The following is a 21147-nucleotide window of genomic DNA, read 5'->3' on the forward strand; positions in this document are numbered from 1 at the left end:
AATACATGCTACACAGCAGGCCAAAGGATAACCCCAAGCTGCCCTCAGTGTCTACGGCAGACAGAATCCTGTCTGGCTGCTCTGTGAGGCCATCAAATGACCAGTTAGGCCCACAGTATCTGACACTTTTTACTTCCCTGGAAGTCCCGACTGCTCCTTCACAGCAGGGGAGAGTGGACACTACTCCCAACAAAGCTGGTCAGGAGCTGTGGTCTGTGAGATATGCCTGCCCCACCACCCCTCTATCTAACCAATAGATTGTGAAGCTTCAAAATTCCGAAGACCTGTTCCTCATGACAACAGGAAAACCCTGGCCTTACATGACTGACAGGAAACTTAACAGCTAGTCTCAAATAATATGCTGTTTCTTTCTTAATCTAGAAAAGGTGTCAAATTTCACTTGTTTGCCTTAGTGGACTCACTTCAGTCTGTGAGGAATGAGCTAGCACAAGCGCATAGGCATGTATAAACTCACTCATCTGATTTAGTTATATTGCAAAGGACATTTGAAAATAAATCCTTACTATATTGGAAAAATCTTTGCTTAAAATTCATCAGAGTTACTCCCATCCTAAAAATATCTCCTTAAAGCTACTATCAGGAGAACTAACCTGAAGAAAATAAAAATTAATATTGAATAATAGAACAGGCTTTCAGTCTGCCAACTCTTCTGCAATTTGAAATGAACAAAGACATACTACTTTTTTCTCTTTCCATAACTTCCATATGAACTACAGTCTTTGAAACATAGGTCTAATATCAGTTGCTTCAAGCCGCTTGTGACCTCTGGTGGCAAAATGCACTGACTAATTCCAGCATTAAACTATTCTTTTTACCAGTTCTGGAAATAAAGTCACACGAACAAATGTCCATGCTACTTAGTAAACATGACCAATACCTTTTGGGTTTAAACTACCTAAATAAAGCATTTGGCTTTTTAAAATACAAGTTTTATTTTATACTGCAATCCTCAAAATAGTAGACTCCTCTAGACAGGTGGTTCTCAACCTGTGGGTCACAATCCCTTTGGGGGCTAAAAGACTCTTCAACAGGGTCATATATTAGATATTTACATTATAACTCATAACAGGAGAAAAGTTACAGTTATGAAGTAGCAATGAAAATATGGTTCAAGGTCACCGCAACATGAGGAAGTATATTAGAGGGTCACAGCATTAGGAAGGTTGAGAATCACTGCTCTAGACCTACACTATCCAACACAATGATCACTCCTTACTATGTGTAGCTATTTAAACTTAATTAGAATTGACAGCCAGTTTCTCAGTGACTTGGAGGATTTTCAGGGCCTCTGTCTCTAGTCATACATATAGCCCCATGCTGCTCACCTCCAATGAGAGAACTAAAAGCACTTTAAAAAAGGAAATAGTCAAAAAATGACACAAAGTACCTGGACCCAACATGTTAACTATTTTGGTTCTTCCCTTTCAGCTTATAATCTATTCCGGCAGTGAGACATACATAAAAAACTTTAGTCACCAAAGATATCATATAATGTTGGAACAAAATGTATTTTTTCCTCTGTTTATTTTGAAATATTCTACTAGTTTACACTTACAACATCAAGAGACATTCTAGATGGCGTATTTTCACAATACTTTCAATACATCAATTGCCAAAACAAATCAGATGGACCTGACAATGTGGGTGATCTGTGATGAGCCACACGGATTTCACTTGAGGCAGCTGTCATTACATGACATGTAGCTTCAAAGGCATTGCTCTGTGGGTTTCTATTTATCTGGAGTTTTATCTGAATAAGCAATTTGGCTACAGCAAGACAAGTCTTCACATAAATTCTTTAGTTTCTTTAGGGTCACAAAGCTCTTTGTAATTTCAAGTTCTATGTACTTTTCTACCAAGAAAAAGAAGAAGAAACTGAGGTCCTATGCTGCGGTTTATTTGCAAAGTGCACACTCAGACGCTTGAACATAACTTCTCTTCAAAATAATAATACAGAAACCTGTCTTCAAAGCAGATCTTCAATACATTCAGCATAAACTTTTTAATGCCAAATACTTCTACAATTATCTTAATGTCCTTTTATGATGCTTCCTTGCAACCACCAAATTCTTCCTTGTGAGTGAAGTGACTAGCTTGTAACTTTGTGGGTAGTAATTTAAAAACAGGCTCTTGGACCTTGGATATGGTTTATGGAAAGTATTGAATGAAATATGGGCAGAGTTTCAGATATCTAAACCCAAGGCTTTGTTTATCAACATTTCAACTGCATTTGTATCATGCTGGTTACAAAGCTCTCCAAACCCTCCTCTGTGACTGAGTGCCCCTCCCCGTTCATTCCAGGACCCACTACTCACTTTTCCAAGTTCTGTAAGTGTTCTCGCACTTTCTGCACCAGGCCCAGCTTGGTGTCATTGACCACAAAATCGTCACAACGATAACTGCAAAGAAAGGACTAATCAATGTGTGTAAAGAGCTTGAGAAAAGCACACCAGTGGGCACTGAGATGCCTGGCTGCTGCCAGCAGTCACAGGCTCTGCAGGCCACTGTGCTGAGCTAAGCTGACAGAGGATTTGGACTCCAACACTGGGATGTTTTTAAAAGCCTTTTCTTAAAGGCACGTAGGCAATGAACACTAGCATCTTTTCACGGTTTTCTTTCAAAAGCTCTTCAGCACTTCTTCTGAAATCAGCTGCTTCATGGCTATATTTTTGTTAGTGGAGCCATACAGAAAGGGAAACAAGAAGTGCCCATTTTTTCCTGGAGGCATTAAGCCTCACACTTTCTAGTGATAATTCACCCAAGTTACTGGGGGTTCAGGAAGGAGAAACCAAAGTGAAAGGTGGAGAAAAGATAATTAACCTGTGGCACTACCTGCAGAGAAAAGCTGAAAATTCATATTCAACATTTAATTAATAGAAGGAGAATTCTGTTGAGTTGGAAAGATCTTCCAGTCCTAGGCTGCATCTTTCAGTACAGTGATAAGGCTTTGAGAAAAAAATGTTTACAGTATTTTTAAAAACTGATAGTTTATATGGTAGCAAGTCAGTAAGTACAAGGAATTACACAAAATAAACTTGGATTTGTACATTAGCATTTAGTTTTTTCCTGGAAGAAGGTCAGTTTTAACAAAAACTACTTATAGACTAGGACTAAGGGTTTTTTTTATTTTTTATTTTGTTTTGTTTTCAATATGCAGCTTTATATAAAACCACTTGTTTATTAAGCACAAAAAAATAATGAAAATAGCATTCTGAGCAAACAAAATTTTGAAAGCACAGCAATTAATAAAAAGTAGGTCATCTGTAACAGAATCCAAAAATGTGTCTCATATGTATAAAATTAGTTGATAAAAAAAATGGAAGGGACAGGGGAAAATAATTTAAGAAAACAGTTACACACAAACATATGGCATGACATTTATTCAAAGCAGTAAACATTTAAGTGAATGTGTTTAAAGACTTTAGAACATCTAAGATTACTAAACACACACCCTCACACTTGTCAATCAGGATTTCTCTAAGACAGTCTTCAAGTTCTCAGGGTCAACTCCTAGCATTCCCACAAACATCCAGAACAAACTTTCACACCCCAGGAACTATCATTCTTTCTAGAATCAGGTGCCTACAAGAAGAGAAGAATTAATTATCCCGCTGCTCAGCATTATGTATTAAGGAGTAAGGTGACCTTATCTTTGGAAATCTGGGCTTCAGGCACTTGGTACCTTGGTGAACGTTAAGCACTCCCTGAGAATGAATTGCATTTTTATTTTATGTTTCCATAAATTAGTGCCTATCATTTAGATAAAACAGTTAGATAAAACCACTCCAACTGCCAACATTCACTAGGAGATTCGGTCCAAGAGCAACTTCAGATCACAAGATGACACCACATGTAACTGAGAAGTAAACCTCTAACTGCTTCCTGAAGGTGGCTGCTTTGTTTAAAGAAACAGAAACAAACGGTTTCAAATAAGCAACTGGTTTGCTTCTCAGTCTTTGGTATGACATGGGCTCAGCCTACAATATAAAATTACATTGGTTAAAATAACATTTTTATACATTGAAATATATAGAATTATTTATAACCTTGCCCTGTTCTTAGCCAGTCTGGCTCAAGTAGGTCAAGTTGCTTCCTTTCTCTAAATGAACCACTCTGCTTTCATTACTAAATTGCAGAGCTGTGCTAATGTGGCTAAACACCAACAGATCTGAACTGACTTTTACAAAGTTTCATTAATGTGTTTACTCAACAACTGATGCAAGTCAAACCTTTCCCTATTAGCCACAGCTTCAGTCTACTGGACTGTATTTTGCTTTCATCCTTAGTGTGAGATGTGACAGTGTACAGGCCAGGTGCTTGCATCATTTCTAGTGTTACACAGAACATCACCAATCATGTTAACAGAGTCTAATGGCATTCCTAGGAAACAATGGAGAAATGTAGTATGTTTACATCAGCATATTGTGCAAATAGCACCAGTTACAGGAACACCCAAGTAAATTATGATCGATAAGCAAACTGAAATATCAATTATAATCATTTTCAAAATGAAAATTAAGAATGGAGGGGCTGTGGAGACTTGCTGTACAACTGTGAGACTGTAAGTTCATACCCAGCATCCACATAAAAATGGCATGGCAGCATGAGACTATGATCCCAGTACTGGGGAGTATGAGGGATGGGCACAGAGATGAGAGAATACTGAGGGGTTTCTAGTTGCCAGCCTAGGTATAAGCAAGCTCCAGGTTCAAAGAAACTAAGATGAAGAACAACAGAGGAAGATCCTAACACTGACCACTGGCCTCTAGATGCACATACAGGCAAATTCAACCACAGCTGTGTGCATGCATGCACATACTATATACACAAAAAGAATGGGGAGAAAATGGTTTTTCAAAACAGGGTTTCTCTGTGTCTATCCTGGTACTGGCTTTGTAGAACAGGCTGGTCTTGAACTAAGAGATCTGCCTGCCTCTGCCTCCCAAGTGCTGGATTAAAGGTGTGTGCCATCATGCCAGGCCCACTTAATTTTTTTTTTTTTCAGAATGGGGAGAAATCTTAATATTCCGATAAAGATATACTTTTGAGACAGAAATCAAGTAGAGATTAGAGGAAAAAATAAATACCTTAAAAGAGTTATATCACAAACTAAAGAACAGTAATTACAACTTGCTATGGCAAAAAAATTAAAATGCTGTGTAAAAATATTTTTGAGATAATAAATCACACAAAAAATAATTTTTCAGGAAATGCATTTTAACATAAAAAGCTGCCTTTTGGTAAAAATAATAAATAACTGAAGAAATTAGTCACAACCAATAACATCAGAAAAATAGGTGATTTTCAGAGGGCTTAGAGCACCAACTGGTTCTCCAACACCAAGTGATTAGCCTGAGATCACATACATACTGAGCAAGTTGTATCTATGTATTTAGGAATACACACACATATGCACATATGTATATATGTAACAATTAAAGAAAAAGAGGCCATGAATTTGAGAGAGAACAAAGGGTCAGCATGGGAAGGGCTGGAGGGAGGAAAGGGAAATAGGAGAAATGACAGGAGTGTAATTTCAAAAAATAAAGTTATTATTTAAAAACCAGTAAGAGGTACTGAGGCTGGGCATAGTTGTTTTAATCCCAGCACTCAGGAGGCAGAAGCAGGCAGATTGGATCTCTGTGAGTTTGAGACCAGTCTGATCTAGAGAGTGAGTTCCAGGTCAGCCCAGCCAGGGTTACAGAGAGAGACAGGGAGATAGGTAGGTAGATAAGTAGATAAGGTAAGAGGTACTACCCAACTGATACTTTGGGTGCTGTGTCTCAAACAATGCACAATTTTATAAAGAAATGCCTTCATTTATTTGAAACCTTAACAAAAACCTGACCCTAGGTGACAGCTCTACTTACCAGTGCAGTGCTTCTTTATGTGACCCCAGCACTGCAAAGTGAAATCAAAGTCATGCTACAAACATTTTAAGATTGGTTTTTATATGTGTCACTTTCAGATAGGTATGAAAATTTTCTATTAAGATAGTGCTCCATCAGAGATCTGAATTTCTTACAACTGTTTCCCTTTTTAATTTGTTCCACCATAATGTATTTATTGCAAATATATGTGATCTGAAATCACCTATATATTATGGTAGCAGTGATTAAAAGTGTTTCAGATAAAGTCACAAATGTAACTCATCACAATTTACAGAATTATTGAAATAAATAGAAGACAATGAGTTTAATGACCACATATTTTCTGCCAACATTGGCTGCTTGAGTTGTGAAAGAGTATGCCAAGGTTTATCCTGATTAGGCAAGGCACCCACACCTAATGCCAGGAGTCAAGAGGCTGAAGCAGGACGAACCCCGAGTTGGAGGCCCGCCCAAGCTACACATCAAGACCCAGTCTCAAATAATAATAATAATAAAGTATAGACTTCAACTGTATCAGCATTATGTGAATTTGCAGAACTTGAGAAAAATGTGAAGAATGCTATTATGTTCATGCCGACAAACTCAGAGTTTTAGTTTGCATAGCACCCATTTGAATTTCATGAGATAATATGGGTTATTACAAGAGTCCATGGATTACTTGAACAGATGTATTTGTAATTCATAAAAAATCAACTGCTCTGATGAGTCACTTTTCTCATCAATAGAAATGCAATTAAGAGAAAAAACTTGGTACCCCATTTACTGGAGGACTTTTAATACTCTATGAAATAGCATCACTCTACAAGTTTCATTCTTTTATCTGACTCTCACTTATTCGTTTCTTGTGCTTCTGTCTGTATGCACATGTGCCAATCCTTGCAGTAGGAGAACAAGGGGTAAACGGAGGCTCTGTCTTCCCACCGTGTGGGTCCTAGGGATTGGTGGTAAGCACCCTTACCCACTGAGCCATCCTGCTGGCTCTGAATATGCTTCCCCCCTTTATTGAAAATAGATTTTCTTCTCACATAATATATTCTGATTAGGCTTCCCCTCCCTCTACTCCTCCCAGTTCCTGCCTACCACCCTCCCATCAGATCCACTCCCTTTCTGTCTCTCATTAAAAAACAGAGTTCTGAGCCGGGCGGTGGTGGCGCATGCCTTTAGTCCCAGCACTCGGGAGGCAGAGCCAGGGGGATCTCTGTGAGTTTGAGGCCAGCCTGGGCTACCAAGTGAGTTCCAGGAAAGGCGCAAAAGCTACACAGAGAAACCCTGTCTCGAAAAAACAAAAAAAAAAAAACAAAAAAACAAAAAAAAAAAAAAAAACAGAGTTCTGAATGATAATAATAAAATTAAATGTATTAATGCAAAAACTAACACATTGAAACTGAACAGAACAAACAGAAGGAAAAGAGCCCAAGAGAAGGCACAAAAATCAGAGACCCTCATTTGCACACTCAGGAATCACATTAAAAACACTAAAGTGGAACCCGTTAATTTATACACAAAGGCACCTGTAGGGTAAAAAAGAGATATATATGTGTAAATACAATAAAAAGATAATTTTTTAAAAGGAAAACAAAAACCTCCGACACAACACAGAGAAAAGGACCTTCCAAAGATGCTGCTGAGTTTGTTTTCTGTTGGCATCTACTGCTGGGCATGGGGCCTTCCGTGAAAAGTAATTTGTTTCTCCAGGGGGACTCCATTGGAAGAAACTACATTTTCACTTACAAGCCACCCCACCCCTCCATCCATAACTATCTATTCTATTTCCCTTTCTTAGGAAGAGCATAGTCAGTTTTGTTTTATGTTTTATGTTTTTAAACTCTTTGGGGGCCCACCCACCACCCAGCTCCCAAATTTATACAGAGACTTATTCTCACTTATAAATGTCCAGCCTTAGTTTGGTTTGTTTCTAGTCAGCTTTTCTAATTTAAATTATCCTGTTTCTCTTTAACTACATTTTGCCTCTGGGTTTTTTAACCTTTCTCTGTTCTACATATCTTTCTTTCCTTTACTCTGTGGCTGGCTGTGTGGCTGGCCCCTGGTGTCCTCCTCTCCTCCTTTTCTCACTCCTCCCTCTCTTGCCTAGAGTTCACCTCTATATATTCTGTCTGCCTGCCAGCCCTGCCTATCCTTTCTCCTGCCCTGATATTGGCCATTCAGCTCTTTATTAGACCAAGCAGGTGTTTTAGACAGGCACAGTAACACAGCTTCACAGAGTTAAACAAATGCAACACATCTTTGCATCATTAAACAAATACTCCACAGTATAAATGAATGTATCACATCTTAAGCTAATATTCCATAACAGGAGAGCTATCTGTCCTTCCTAGTCCCTTACTCTGTACCTCACCTCTGTGGTTCTATGGACAGTAGCTAGGTTATCATTGACTTAACAGCTAATACCCACATACAAGCAAATTCATACCACATTTGTCTCTCTGGGGCTGTATTACCTCATTGAGGATCATTTTTTTCTAGTTCCATCTATATGCCTGTGAATTTCATGATTTGTTTAACCGCTGAGTAATACTTCATTGTGTAGGTGTATCACATTTTCTTTATCCATTCTTCTGTTGCGGGACATCTAAGGTATTTCCAGTTTCTGGGTATTATGAATGGAGCTGCAGTGAACGAGGCTGAACAAGTGTCTCTGTATTACCAGATAAAATGACCGTTGGGTATATATGCCCAAGAATGGGTACAGCTGGAAGATTCTCATCTTCTTGAGGAATTGCCACACTGATTTCCACAGTAACTGTGTAAGTCTGCACTCCTACCAGCAATGGAGGAGTGTTCCCTATGCTCCTTATATTCACCAGCATAAGCTGTCACTTTTGTTAGTGATCTTAGCCATTCTGAAAGGTATAAAATATAATCTCCAAGTACTTTTGATTTGCATTTCCCTGATGACTAAGGGTGCTGAACATTTCTTTAAGTATTTCTCAGCTGTCTGAGTTTCCTCTTTTGAGAATTCTGTTTAGATCTATACCCCATTTTTTAAATTGGGTTATGTTTTCTTGATATCTAGTTTTTGAGTTCTTAATATATTTTTTATATTAGCCCCCTATCAGATGTGTAGTTGGGAAAAATCCTTTTCCTATTCTGTAGCCTGCTGTTTTGTATGAACGATGGTGTCCTTTGCCATGAGAAGCATCTCAGTGTCATGAAGTCCCTTCTGTTAATGGTTGACTTAGTGCCTGTGCTAATGGTGTTCTATTCAGAAAGTCTTCCAATGTGTTCAAGACTATTCCCCTCTTTCTCCTCTATCAGGCTCAGTGTATCTAGTTTTATGTTGAGGTCTTTGATCCACTGGACTTGAGTTTTGTGCAAGGGAGTAAGTACGGACTTACCTGCATTATTCTACACGCAGCCAGCCATCCAGGTTGTGCAGCATCATTTGTTGAAGATGCTATCTTTTTTTCCCAGTATGGACTTCTGACTTTTTTATAAAAATCAGGTGTCCAGGGAGGCAGAGCCTAGCGGATCTCTGTGAGTTCAAGGCCAGCCTGGGCTACCAAATGAGCTCCAGGAAAGGCGCAAAGCTACGCAGAGAAACCCTGTCTCAAAAAACATATATATATATATCAGGCATCCATAGGTATGTGCATTTATGTCTGGGTCATCAATTGGATTCCACTGATCAATATGTCTTTTTTTTGTGCCAATACCATGCTGTTTTTATTGCTATAGCTCAATAGTACAACTTGAAATCAGGAATGGTGATACCTCCAGCAGTTCTTCTATTATTCAGGATTATTTTAGCTATCCTGGGTTCTTTGTGTTTCCATATAAAGCTGAAGATTGTCCTTTCAAGATTTGTGAAGAACTGTGTTGGAATTTTAAAGGGGATTGTATTGAATCTGTATATTAGTTTTGGTAGGATGACCATTTTTACTATATTAATATTACTGATCCATTAACATGGGAGATCTTTCCATCTTCTGATATCTTGTCCAATTTCTTTCTTCAGTGTCTTAAGGTTTTTATCATACAAGACTTTTACTTGCTTGGTTAGTTACCCCAAGACACTTTATATTATTTGAGGCTATTATGAAAGGTATTGTTTCCCTGATTTCTTTCTCAGTCCATTTGCCATTTGTATACAGGAGGGCTACATGATTTCTCTCTTATGAGCACTGAAAATTTAGGGCATCTAAGATACTACCTGTTCTAAAATTATTTAATATTATACTGTACCATTAACTAATACAATTTTACTCAACTATGAAGAATAACTAAATTTGGACAGGCAAGAGGAATCAGTGGTTAGGGTGTTTGCCACCAAGCCTGATGACCTGAATTTGATCCCTGAAACTTCCATGATGAAAGCAGAGAATTCCTGCAAATTGTCTCCTGACCTCCACATGCACCATGGCTTGGAAACACCCACTTATAGTTACACACAATTGTAAGTAAATAAATTTTTGGGTTTTTTTGTTTTTTGTTTTGTTTTTGTTTTTGTTTTTTTTTGTTTTTGTTTTTCTGAGACAGGGTTTCTCTGTGTAGGCCTGGTTGTCCTGGAACTCTCTCTATAGACCAGGCTGGCCTCCAACTCAGAGCTCTGCCTGCCTCTGCCTCCCTAGTGCTGGGCTTAAAGGTGTATGCCACCACACCCAGCATAAATGAATGTTTTTAAAAGGCTTAATTTAAAGAAAAACTACATTTTTACTTCTTTCCATGATCTTTAAAACCTTTCTTTTTTAAGTCTCCACACTGGGCTAAGAAAGACGGCTGCTCTTCCAGGGGACCCAAGTTCAAATCCCAGCACCTACATGGCAGTGCACAATAGTCTTTAATTCCAGTCCCAGGAAATCCAGTGCCCTCTTCTGGCCTCCAAGGGCACCAGATACACATGCAGTGCACAGACATACATGTGGGCAAAACACACACACACACACACACACACACACACACACACACACACACACACTTTTTTTAAGTATTCACAACTGCCCTGTGTCTAAGCACTCTTATGTCATTAATAAGAACACTTACTTATTAAAATGTAATTTTTATAATATTTGATTTTACCACACTACACTGAAGGGAAATAGAGCATCAATAAATGTTGGTTTTCTTTACTTTTTTTTTCTTCCAGTTTTTCAAGACAGGGTTTTTCTGTGTAGCCCTGGCTATCCTAGAACTCACTCTGTAGACCAGGCTGGCCTCAAACTCAGAGATCCACCTGCCTCTGCCTCCTGAGCACTGGTATTAAAGGTGTGCGCCGCCACCGCCTGGCAACGGTGGTTTTCTTTCCCTGCTCCTCTCCAGCCTCCTACTTCTTGATTTCAATACATCTTCAAGTAAATATGAGCTCTACTTATAACAGACTACGTTTTAGGTAAGGAGAAAGGCTCATTTATTTAGTAGAAAGGAGGAAAAGAAACAACAAAAGCAAAACAAGAAAAATGAGGTAAATTGAACATTAAAATGAAAAAATAACATTTACAAAGCATATTTGGGGAGCTGGAAAGACAGCTTTTCCTGAGGACGAAAGTTTAGTTCCCAGTACCCACGATGGATAGGCTCACAAAGCACCTCTTACTCCAGCTCCAGGGGAATCCAATGCCCTCTGCTGGCCTCCACAGGCATCTGCACACACGTGGCATACACTCAGACACAATACATATGTATATGAATTAAAAATAAAAGTTTTAAAAATTAGCATATTTGGTAACAGTAGTTTTATTAAAAATGAGGATTGGTTTACAATACTTATAAAATAATATTTTTTGCTTTTAGGATAAAATAATCTGGGACATCTTTTGATAATGAATGTTGGCTGACTAGAAATGAAATTAACTCTACTTACTAAATATCTAGCTGTTAAAACATCTTAATGAGTTCATTTTTAAGGTACAGTTATTTGCAATTATTTTAATTAACAAAAATTATTTTGAAATTGACTTCTTTCTGGAGTTTCTATCAGATTTCTTAAAGTTTTTGGAGTTTCATAAAATTAATTTAGTCACAATGTTAAGTTCTGATATGCTGAGGCTAAATTATCCAATACTAGCTACATGGGGCTACTTAAATTCTTCTTAATGAAATTAATTAAAACAAAATATTGAATTTCTCAATTACACTCTTGACACTGGACTTCTCAACTGCTACTATACTGAATAACATATATCATACCCAAAAAGAGAGAAAAATCTCCACCTCTTTCTTAACTTGAACATTCTATGTACCAAACATTGTTTTTTTTTTATTGCTGTTGATGGTATTATGGAAACTACTAATTACATAAAGTTTCACATCAAATTCTTGATGAACTAAGAAAATATACCTAATAAAACTATTCTCCATGCATCTGAAACACAAAGAACCATTATGCAAATGAAGCAACTTTGTTAAGCAAGAGTGAAGGAGCAAACACTTCATATAATAAGCATGTTTAATACCACAAAAGACAGCATCTAGAATGCAGACAGTGCCTTCACAAAGGGGACAGTAGATTTCTTAAGTTTTTAATTCATTTTCATTCAAATGCATAGCATTTTGATGTTTACAAATATAACCAACCACCTTATTATAAATGACAAATACTGAAGAAAAAGCAAACTGACATTCTGATGATTTCATGTTTCAAACTTATTCAAGTTAAAATCCAAAAGAAAGTCTTTAGAAATCAAGTGTATATTTAAATTCTTTTATTAAATTCTAATGTCTTGGCCGCCAATACCCAATTATGGAAATGAAAGAGTACACTCAGATAAAATCCCCCTCCTGTTAAAATCAGATAAGCAGAAGTCTTTCAAGATTTGAGGTCGCTTCTATTACAAAGTTTCTTTTTAAACTTCAAAACACAATTTTTTAAGTAAATCTCTCCTGCTTTCCATTCTTGAAAACACCAACAGCTTGTGTCTAAGCCTGTGGTTCCCCCCTTCACTCAGGACTGCCTAAGCCCAGGAGTCCAGGCCAGCTTTGGAAACACAGCGAGGATTCCTCCTGCCACCCTCCCCCCATCCCTCACAAGGGAAAGGAGGGAAATCTAAAGGAGGGGAGAAGCAATCCCAACACTCAGAAGCGAAGCATGAGTTTGGGGCCAGCCTTGATCACAGAACTAGACCCCACCTTAAAGAGGGGGAGAACATAAAGGAAGGAATGGGAGAAAGAAACCTGGGCAGTAATGACACAAGATTTTAGTCCCAGCACTTGGGAGGCAGAGGCAGGTGGATTTCTGTGAGGCCAGCCTACAGAGGGAGATCCAGGACAGCCAAGGCTACACAGAGAAATCCTGTCTCGAAATACCCCCCCCCCCAAAAAAAAAAGAGGGAGTGAATCAAATCTATATTTAAAGAGTTTATGTGACAATAACTTTTTAATTTTTTTTAATCCTGTTAAAATGATAAAGCACCAGATATAGTAAAAAATAAAAAACAATCTGAAATACAAGCAGTTTTTAGACATGAATTTGTTCATATTTCACAATAGTTTGAAAAGATACTTTTGAAAAAAAGACATTCTAGTAATTTTAACATTCTTTTCATAATTCTTCATTCTCATTCAGCTACTGTTCATAAGGATTAAAGTTGACTAAGTCAGATATCAATTAATTATTTGGTACTTTTAATCTATTGCCTTCATATGTCTATTCACATAAAACTGATTTTAATGTGTGCTTCTTTTCAACTACAGTAATATATACCACATGTAATTCCATTTATATTAGGTAGGGAAGGGAACAGGATGGGAAGGGAAAAACATCACTTAACAAACAATAAACTGAAAATTAGCCTTTATATGAAAATCTTGGGAAGACTTTCACTTTTACTGAAACCGTCCTTTACCTCTGTTTTATACTAATTGGATTTTTTCAGGGAGTGGGCTTGTCCAAACCACAACTTTTACCGTCTATGCTTTCTCTTTGGAGGCTCTGTGTCTATCAGAATTAAAAGGAGCTCCCTGCAAAGATGCCCATCTGCAGAGGGAAGGGAATGTGGCCTTCTGTCATGTGGCTTCAGTCTCCTCTGATGACCAAAGGACAGACTATTACAGATTTGGTACACCTATCCCCTCTTTTAAAGCTAGCTAACAGAAGCTTTTCCACCCGGTATAGAGGCTAAACGAGGCCTTCCACACACTGGGCAAGCACTTTAGGACTGAGCTCCTGTCCCAGCCCTTCATCATTCAAACACACACTGCTTAGTCTGCATAAGACAAGGAGGAAAACAGAACCATCTAGAGATGGTTCCTGCAGTCTCCAAGGAGGTTTATAAACTACTGACATGTAGCAGGAAATGACTAGTGTCCAGGGGGTACAAGCTCAACAGAAATTATCCTCTGTAACTGGAGTTAGAGAAAGGACTTTTCAGTAATATCTTCATATACAAGGAAAGGGCAGAGCAAGACTCTTGGAAAAAGAAAACAAAGACAAAAACTGTAAGCAGGGGCTGGAGAAATGGTGCATTTGGTAGAGTACATACCCTAAGGACCTGTGTGATCTCCAATACCCATGTAAAAAGCTGTAGTATCTGTAACCCCAGCCCTGGGGATCCCTTGAACTCTCTGGGCAGACAGCCTTGTCTAACCTAAATCCCCGAGAGATCCTGTCTCCAAACAACAAGGTAATGTCACCCCAAGCAATGACATCCTAACAACTATGACCTCTACACCCATGTGAACACACGAACACACACAAGCAATAACAACTGTTAGCCTCAGAATATCTTGTAACACCAACCCTAAAGGGGTGTGGAGGATGTGGGAGCCCACAAACGTTTCCTAATGAGATCTGAGCTTGCTTTACACAGCAGTGCTGCCATTAGGGGATGGCTGGACCACGTCTATGGTCACCTGGTGTCTGGGATGGTCTGCACTTGGCTGTGCTGGGGGAGGTCTTTGCTCCACCCCTTGGCATTCCTTTAACAGCCCTTTAGCAGAGACAGAAGGGGCTGGTGGTTTTGACCCAGGCCCTCCCAAGGCTATCCTGTGTTTCTAACTGTCTCTCTCCTCTATATTTCTATCTACATATTTCTCACTTCTCCCTCCACAAGAGTACCCTGGGGGAAAAAGAGGGAGCAGGTCTCCCTCAGGAGGGTTTCGCAGTTGGGTGTGGTGGCTCACACCTGTAATCCCAGCATTTGAGTGGCTAACCCCTGGGCTCCTATAGAGCAAGCTCAAGGCTAGCCTGAATATTTTAGCAAAACCTAGTCTCAAATAAATAAAAATAATAAGAAACTTGGATACAATTCAGTAGTGTTTGCTGACCATGTCCAAGGCGCTGGGTTCAATTATTACTACTAGAGGAAGTGGAGGAAGAGCTGAAGTAAAAATGCTTAATAATCAAATATTCAAATTTTTTACCTTTGAACCTTACCATTCAGTCTAGCCATTGGAAACTGATGTACAAGGAATTTCCTAAACTGCATTGAGAAATGATACAAAACTCCCACTTAGAGAACTCTGTTCCTCTGTGACAGTTAAGGCATGAGGAAACACTAATTTCACCCAAAGCCTCATGAGCTCACAACAATCACCAGTTCCTTTGGGGCATTTCTATGTCAGTGTAATTTTGCAGTGTGGTTCCCTGGCATTCTGTTCTCCAGCCCACAAATGCAGCACTAATGCGACCCCTCCAGCTGCAGCTTCCTTCCTGCATTTCAGAAGCTCTGGATATCCACACACTTGCAGCTCTGTTCAACCACACACAAAAGACTGGCAATTGGCCAGGAAGCTTCTGCCACTCCCGAGTGCATTCTCCACGAAGGTTCAAGATCTTCTAATTCAATTCAGCCATGAAATGATGCCTACTACCTTTGTCTACTACAGCAATGTAAAAGAAATTAAATTCCAATGTCAAGTTAACAAAAATGCAAAGCCACTAAAATACATAATAGATGTTCTTATAGAGACCTATGAAAATAATTTCAATCCATTAAGCTGATCCTTAAAATTTCCTCAAAGATTTGCCATTTCCTCAGAATTTTACCAATAGCAAGAAAAGCACCAGCAAGCTTTTTCAGCATACAGATTCAACTGTGTTTACAAAGCTCCCTTTGAATATCCCATGCACGCTGCTAACTGAAATCAGGAATGAATGCTGTCAGCACCTGCACCACACAGGTTGATATGACCTATGACTATGGTGGGGAGGTAAAGACATTCAAGGATGACCTGAATTTCTGCTCTCTAAAGCAGAAATGGTTATAAACACAGAACACATGATTCTACAGACCAAGAAACTGTGCCATTCTGGTATATAAAAGGGGCAGGGATTTTGTGGAGGGCTAGGACGTGGCTGGGGGTAGAGTCTTCTGTAAGGCCCGGGCTCAAGCAGCAGCAGCAGCAATCTGGCTAATGCTTAGCTGTGGTAGAGAGGAGTATTCCACAACAGTAGCAACAGCGAGTGAGCACTGCCTTAGTGTGAAAATCTCAGAAAACACTAACTTCTACTGAGATCTTCACCCATCTCTAAGCTTCTCTCCCCCTCTCTTCCAAGTACCAAAGAATACTTGTCTGAATGACTTAACTTTTAACAGACGTGTTCAATAGTCAAATTTTAACTATGCTAACCCTGTAAAACATTGAGACCTGAAAAAGCACTGGTCTCATTTTCTTTCCTGGACATCTCCTAAAGTTAACTACATACAGACAGTGTGGAAAATCTTCAACACAAAGTGTGGGTTTGGGGGACACCTGGAAAAGGGTGTGGTGATAGAAGCCCAGCACTCAGGCGGCTGAGGTATGAGCCAGCCTGGGCCACATAGCAAAACCCTGTCTCAAACCCTTCACCAAAAGCAAGTCAACAAACAGGGATATTTGGACTTTACCCATTTCTGCTCAGTACTGCCTTCGTGTAACATTCAAGGACTATTTAGCAAATACATAATAAATAACTCTAAAAGGGTCTTCTAAATGCTCCCCCAATGTCAGCAACCCTTAGAACTGAAAGTAAAACAACTAAAAAATTGTTTATCAGGGAAAAAAAAAAAAACCTGCTTCACACAGAAGTTAAAACTGCAAATTCCAACTTCTCTGCATATACCACATGGGTAACAAATTGTTAAACATCACCTGCAGCCTGATTAACTCACTCTTAAGTAGTCACAAAAATAGACATGACTACTACCACTTACAGGAAATGGACATGTACATTATGTTACGAGGAGACAGCAAAGCTTCCAACCTATACTTTTTTGGATACAGGATCTAGCTTTGTAGCCCAGGATGACCTCTAACTCAGAATCTTGCTCAGCCTGCAGAATGCTAGGAATATGGGCATACACAACCTGGCATGGCTATCTCCAACCTCCCCTTAAAGTGTAAGATACTTTGCAGGGAAGAAAGACTGAAATGCTGAGTTGGTAACACTGAATTCTTGACATTTACCTCTCAGGAAGTAGAGGAGAATAGAACCACAATGAGATAAGGAAGATTATCAAAACAATCTTTCAAACGAAGAAGCTTAACTTGTAAGAACACATTTGTTAAACCGATACCATTTCCAGAGGATATTAACTTACCAGTATGTGCTGTAGCTACTGCAATCCATACATACTGTATGCTGAGCTTTCTCTTGCTTTTCGGATCTCTTATGGTTGGGTAAGGGGATCTGTGCATCTTCATAATGTTTTTTTGCATGGCCGTTCACATACCTTACAAAGCCAAGTGAAATTTTTATTTTAATTTAAATACTGCTTTAGAAATTAGTAAAAGATAATAAAATTGTTAACCAAATTAGAATGAGAACTCTTGAAAAAAATGAATCATCTGGTGATATATTTCAGTGTTATTTATAGTATCACTATTAACTTCTATGTTCATACTTTCCCTATAGTTTTTTTTTCCCTTGTTAAAGTTTTCTCAAATTGCTAACACCCAGCTTGAGTTATTATTTAAAAAAAATAAGTAAATAAACAAACAAAATTAATCAACCTCCTTTCCCAGGGCCATATGCTGGAGTTGCACCTACAATGTGAAAGTCAGACAATAAGTAGGGCAACCTGTGTTCTCCTGGATATGGCTTACAGACCTTTTCTCTGAATGCCTCATCAGCAACACTCATGGAAATGCATTTGTTTACAACAATCCAAACAAAACACAAACCATCTTCTTAAGTTTAGGGAAACTGCAATTTCTCCATGTGGACAAACATAGCCAACGGTTGGTTATATTCCTACCAGTTTTGTAGCTTCCCAACTCAAAGTTTTGTTTGTTTCTGCTTTTGTGGGTTTTTTGTTGTTGTTTTTGTAGCCCTGGCTGTCCTAAAACTTGCTCTGTAAACCAGGCTGGTCTCAAACTCAGAGAGATCCAGATGTCTCTGCCTCCCGAGTGCTGGGATTAAAGGTGTGTGCCACCATCACATGACCAACTCAAGTTTAATAAACCATGTTTTATTCCATCTATTTATTTGGGGAGGGGGTCCATGTCATGGTGCACAAGCAGAAGCTAGAAAGATGATCCATGGGAGTAGGTTCCCTTGCTACCAAGTAGGTCCATCCAGGGGGATCAGGCTTGGTGGCAAGTGCCTTTACCAACTAAGCCATCTCACCAGCCCTAATAAATCATTTTATCACAGCAAGGAAACTGAAACCAAAGTAAGCGTCCATAAGCATACAGTCTGCACCCAAATCCATCTACACTTTACCTAAAGGGCTGTGGAACGCTGACCCTGACCTCCACTAGAAAACCCTTGGGACACCAACATCCCAGTTCCTTGAAAGTCTGCAGTCTTTCTTTAAGTCCCAGTCTGCAGAAGGCAGGAATTAAAACCTCAAGTGATGAAAACAAATGCTGGTTCACTGGCACCAAAGTAAACAGACTTAGCAGGTTCAGTGTAAGTATAGTTAATCAGAAGCTGCACATACGGTGGGGAAGGAGAGTGGCAGTGTGTAGTCGGCTCAAGTCCAGCCTCTACATTCCAAGAAAACTTAAACACTTACCCTCAACACAGAATTCCATCTTTTTTTTTTTTTAATACTTTTTAACCCTGGACTTTAAAACCATAGATCCTCGGCCTCCCAAAGTAGACTGAGTTTTAAAATAAAATAACAATTAAGGGTACATGCTTAGAAGCTGGCCTTTCAAAGTCAGGCCTTTCATACGCTGGCCATAGGAGCACAATGAGTTACTAACCTTTCTGTACTTGTTTTCTTACCTGTGACTGGAGGTTACAGTACGTGTATCACATGGATCATTGGGCAATTAAATTAAATAATCCATGACTCAAAATGAGTGTGTGTGTGTGTGTGTGTGTGTGTGTGTGCTCACTTCATTAGCATTTCCCCATATATATTTAACTACTGTAAATAACAAACCAATTGCTCAGAGTGGGCCCATGAAGCACTACTGATACAATGGTTGCTGCACGCTAGAAGCGCTTGCTGTTTAACGGAAAAGCTAAACTCTACTTGTATAAGATCAGTAACCACCTTCATGGTCTGTCTTTTTAGCACATACCATGGAGAATGGGAATGAAGAATGCCTTCACAACAGCAATAATGAATGGCATAAGCACTTGAGGGCTTTGGAAACTGATCGTCGTTACATAGTACACACAGAGAAGCTCTTTACCTACAATGCTGCAGTTTCCAAATGTCCTCTGTATTTAAATTGTTCCGGTGTGATTAAGAACAAAGGATACTGACATCTGTGTATGAAGATGGCATGGTGAAACCCACTATACTAACTTGAAATTTCGATAAAAGAAGTGGTATTAAATGTCCCTCTAAAGGTCAGTGATATAAGTGTAATTATTGATGGATGACATTAAAATTAGCAATGCTTTGGCCAATATCCAAATTCACTAGTCAGAAGTTAACAGTATAAAGCTGGCTTATATAAAAGTAAGTATTTCCCTCACAGTTTGAGATTTTTGACTTCTTTAAGACACATGGTCTATTGCCCAAGAAGCAAAGTTTACCATGGATGTCACAGATCCCAATAACAATGTCCAGAATTTGGAAACTAAGCAGGATGGTGTTGTACAGAACAGTAGAATGTTTACCTCAGATCTGCTGAGACACCATATTTTCTGAAACATTAAACTTAAAGGATATTCATTTAAGACTTCCCTGTAGGCAGATAGTCTGAAGTTACTGAAAAATTGGTATATCTGGCAACAACAACTAAAATTACATAAGAGATGCCAAGATCAAAAGCAGGCTGCTTTCCATTATCTACTTAATCAACTAATAATACTTCTCTGAAAATAAGTTAAATCTAAACTTGACAGGTGGTGGTGGTGCACGCCTTTGAGACCAGCACTGGGGAGGCAGAGGCAAGTGGATCTCTATGAGTTTGAGGCCAGCCTGGTCTACAGAGAGCGTTCCTGGACAGTCAGGACTACACAGAGAAACCTTGTCTCAATAAACAAACAAACAAACAATCTAAACTTGAATTTGCCTTTGATTACAAAGAATCCACCTGAAGAGTCTAGAAAATTTCAACTTACTTTTCCAAAGCCCAGAGAACTGTTTGTTGCTTCCTATTTGTCAAGCACATTAATCTTTCCCATTTTTTTCTCAGAAATGTCCTAGTCTTTCCACTGGTGTATGACCTTCAGCATTTAGATACGGCAGACCCTGGAGGAGCCACATGACCTTACTGCACTGTCAGCCTCACCTCTCAGAGCTACCCAAGGAGGTAACTCCTCAGTGGAGAATTTAAGTGCTTCTACTTGTCTTTTTAAAAAATTATCTCAACAAAGTATTTTCAGGCTCCCCAGATCCTGGAGATTTTGAAACCACAGCAACCACAATGAAGATACACAACATTTCCCAAAGGTACTCTTAAGTGTTCATGGGAAGGATACTCAATTCCAACACTCAATGTGAAAAATCAAGATAATTGAACAACAAAAAATGCATTCATCGTGCAATGAGGATTTAAAGTAACAATGGAAAAATATTCCCAGTAAATACAACATAGACTCAAATCTTTGTGATTTAGCTGTTATGTGACTGCAAGAAGAGATTCAAAGTAGATCATCTTTCCCCCCTCCCCAACATACCTTCTTTTTTTTTTTTGGGGGGGGGGTAGGTTAGGTTTTGTTTGCTTTATTTTTTTTTTTTGAGAGAAGATTTCATTCTTTTTTTGTTTGTCTTCTTTTTGTTTTGTTTTTGTTTTTCAAGAAAGCATTTCTCTGTGTAGCCCTGGTTGTCTTGGAACTAGCCCTGTAGACCAGGCTGCCCTAGAACTCACAAGAGATCTGCCTGCCTTTGCCTCCCAAGTGCTGGATTAAAGACATGCACCACCACCTGGCTCAAAGATCTCATTCTTTAAT

At 38.9% G+C, this 21147-nt stretch overlaps 1 protein-coding gene across 2 annotated transcripts in view; it reads right to left on the reverse strand.

Moving 5' to 3' along the window:
• Usp3 (ubiquitin specific peptidase 3) overlaps nucleotides 1-21147 on the reverse strand; it is a 74743-nt gene that overhangs the window by 27180 nt on the left and 26416 nt on the right. For both annotated transcript variants that reach the window (XM_006979311.4, XM_076576566.1), the window contains exons 3-4: nucleotides 17387-17518; nucleotides 2337-2420 (exon numbers count right to left, since the gene is read on the reverse strand). In XM_006979311.4, coding sequence (XP_006979373.1) covers nucleotides 2337-2420; nucleotides 17387-17518 — 216 coding nt within the window. The remainder of the gene's footprint in view (nucleotides 1-2336; nucleotides 2421-17386; nucleotides 17519-21147) is intronic.

The sequence above is a fragment of the Peromyscus maniculatus genome, chromosome 7, assembly GCF_049852395.1.
Source record: "Peromyscus maniculatus bairdii isolate BWxNUB_F1_BW_parent chromosome 7, HU_Pman_BW_mat_3.1, whole genome shotgun sequence".
Lineage (NCBI taxonomy): Eukaryota > Metazoa > Chordata > Mammalia > Rodentia > Cricetidae > Peromyscus > Peromyscus maniculatus.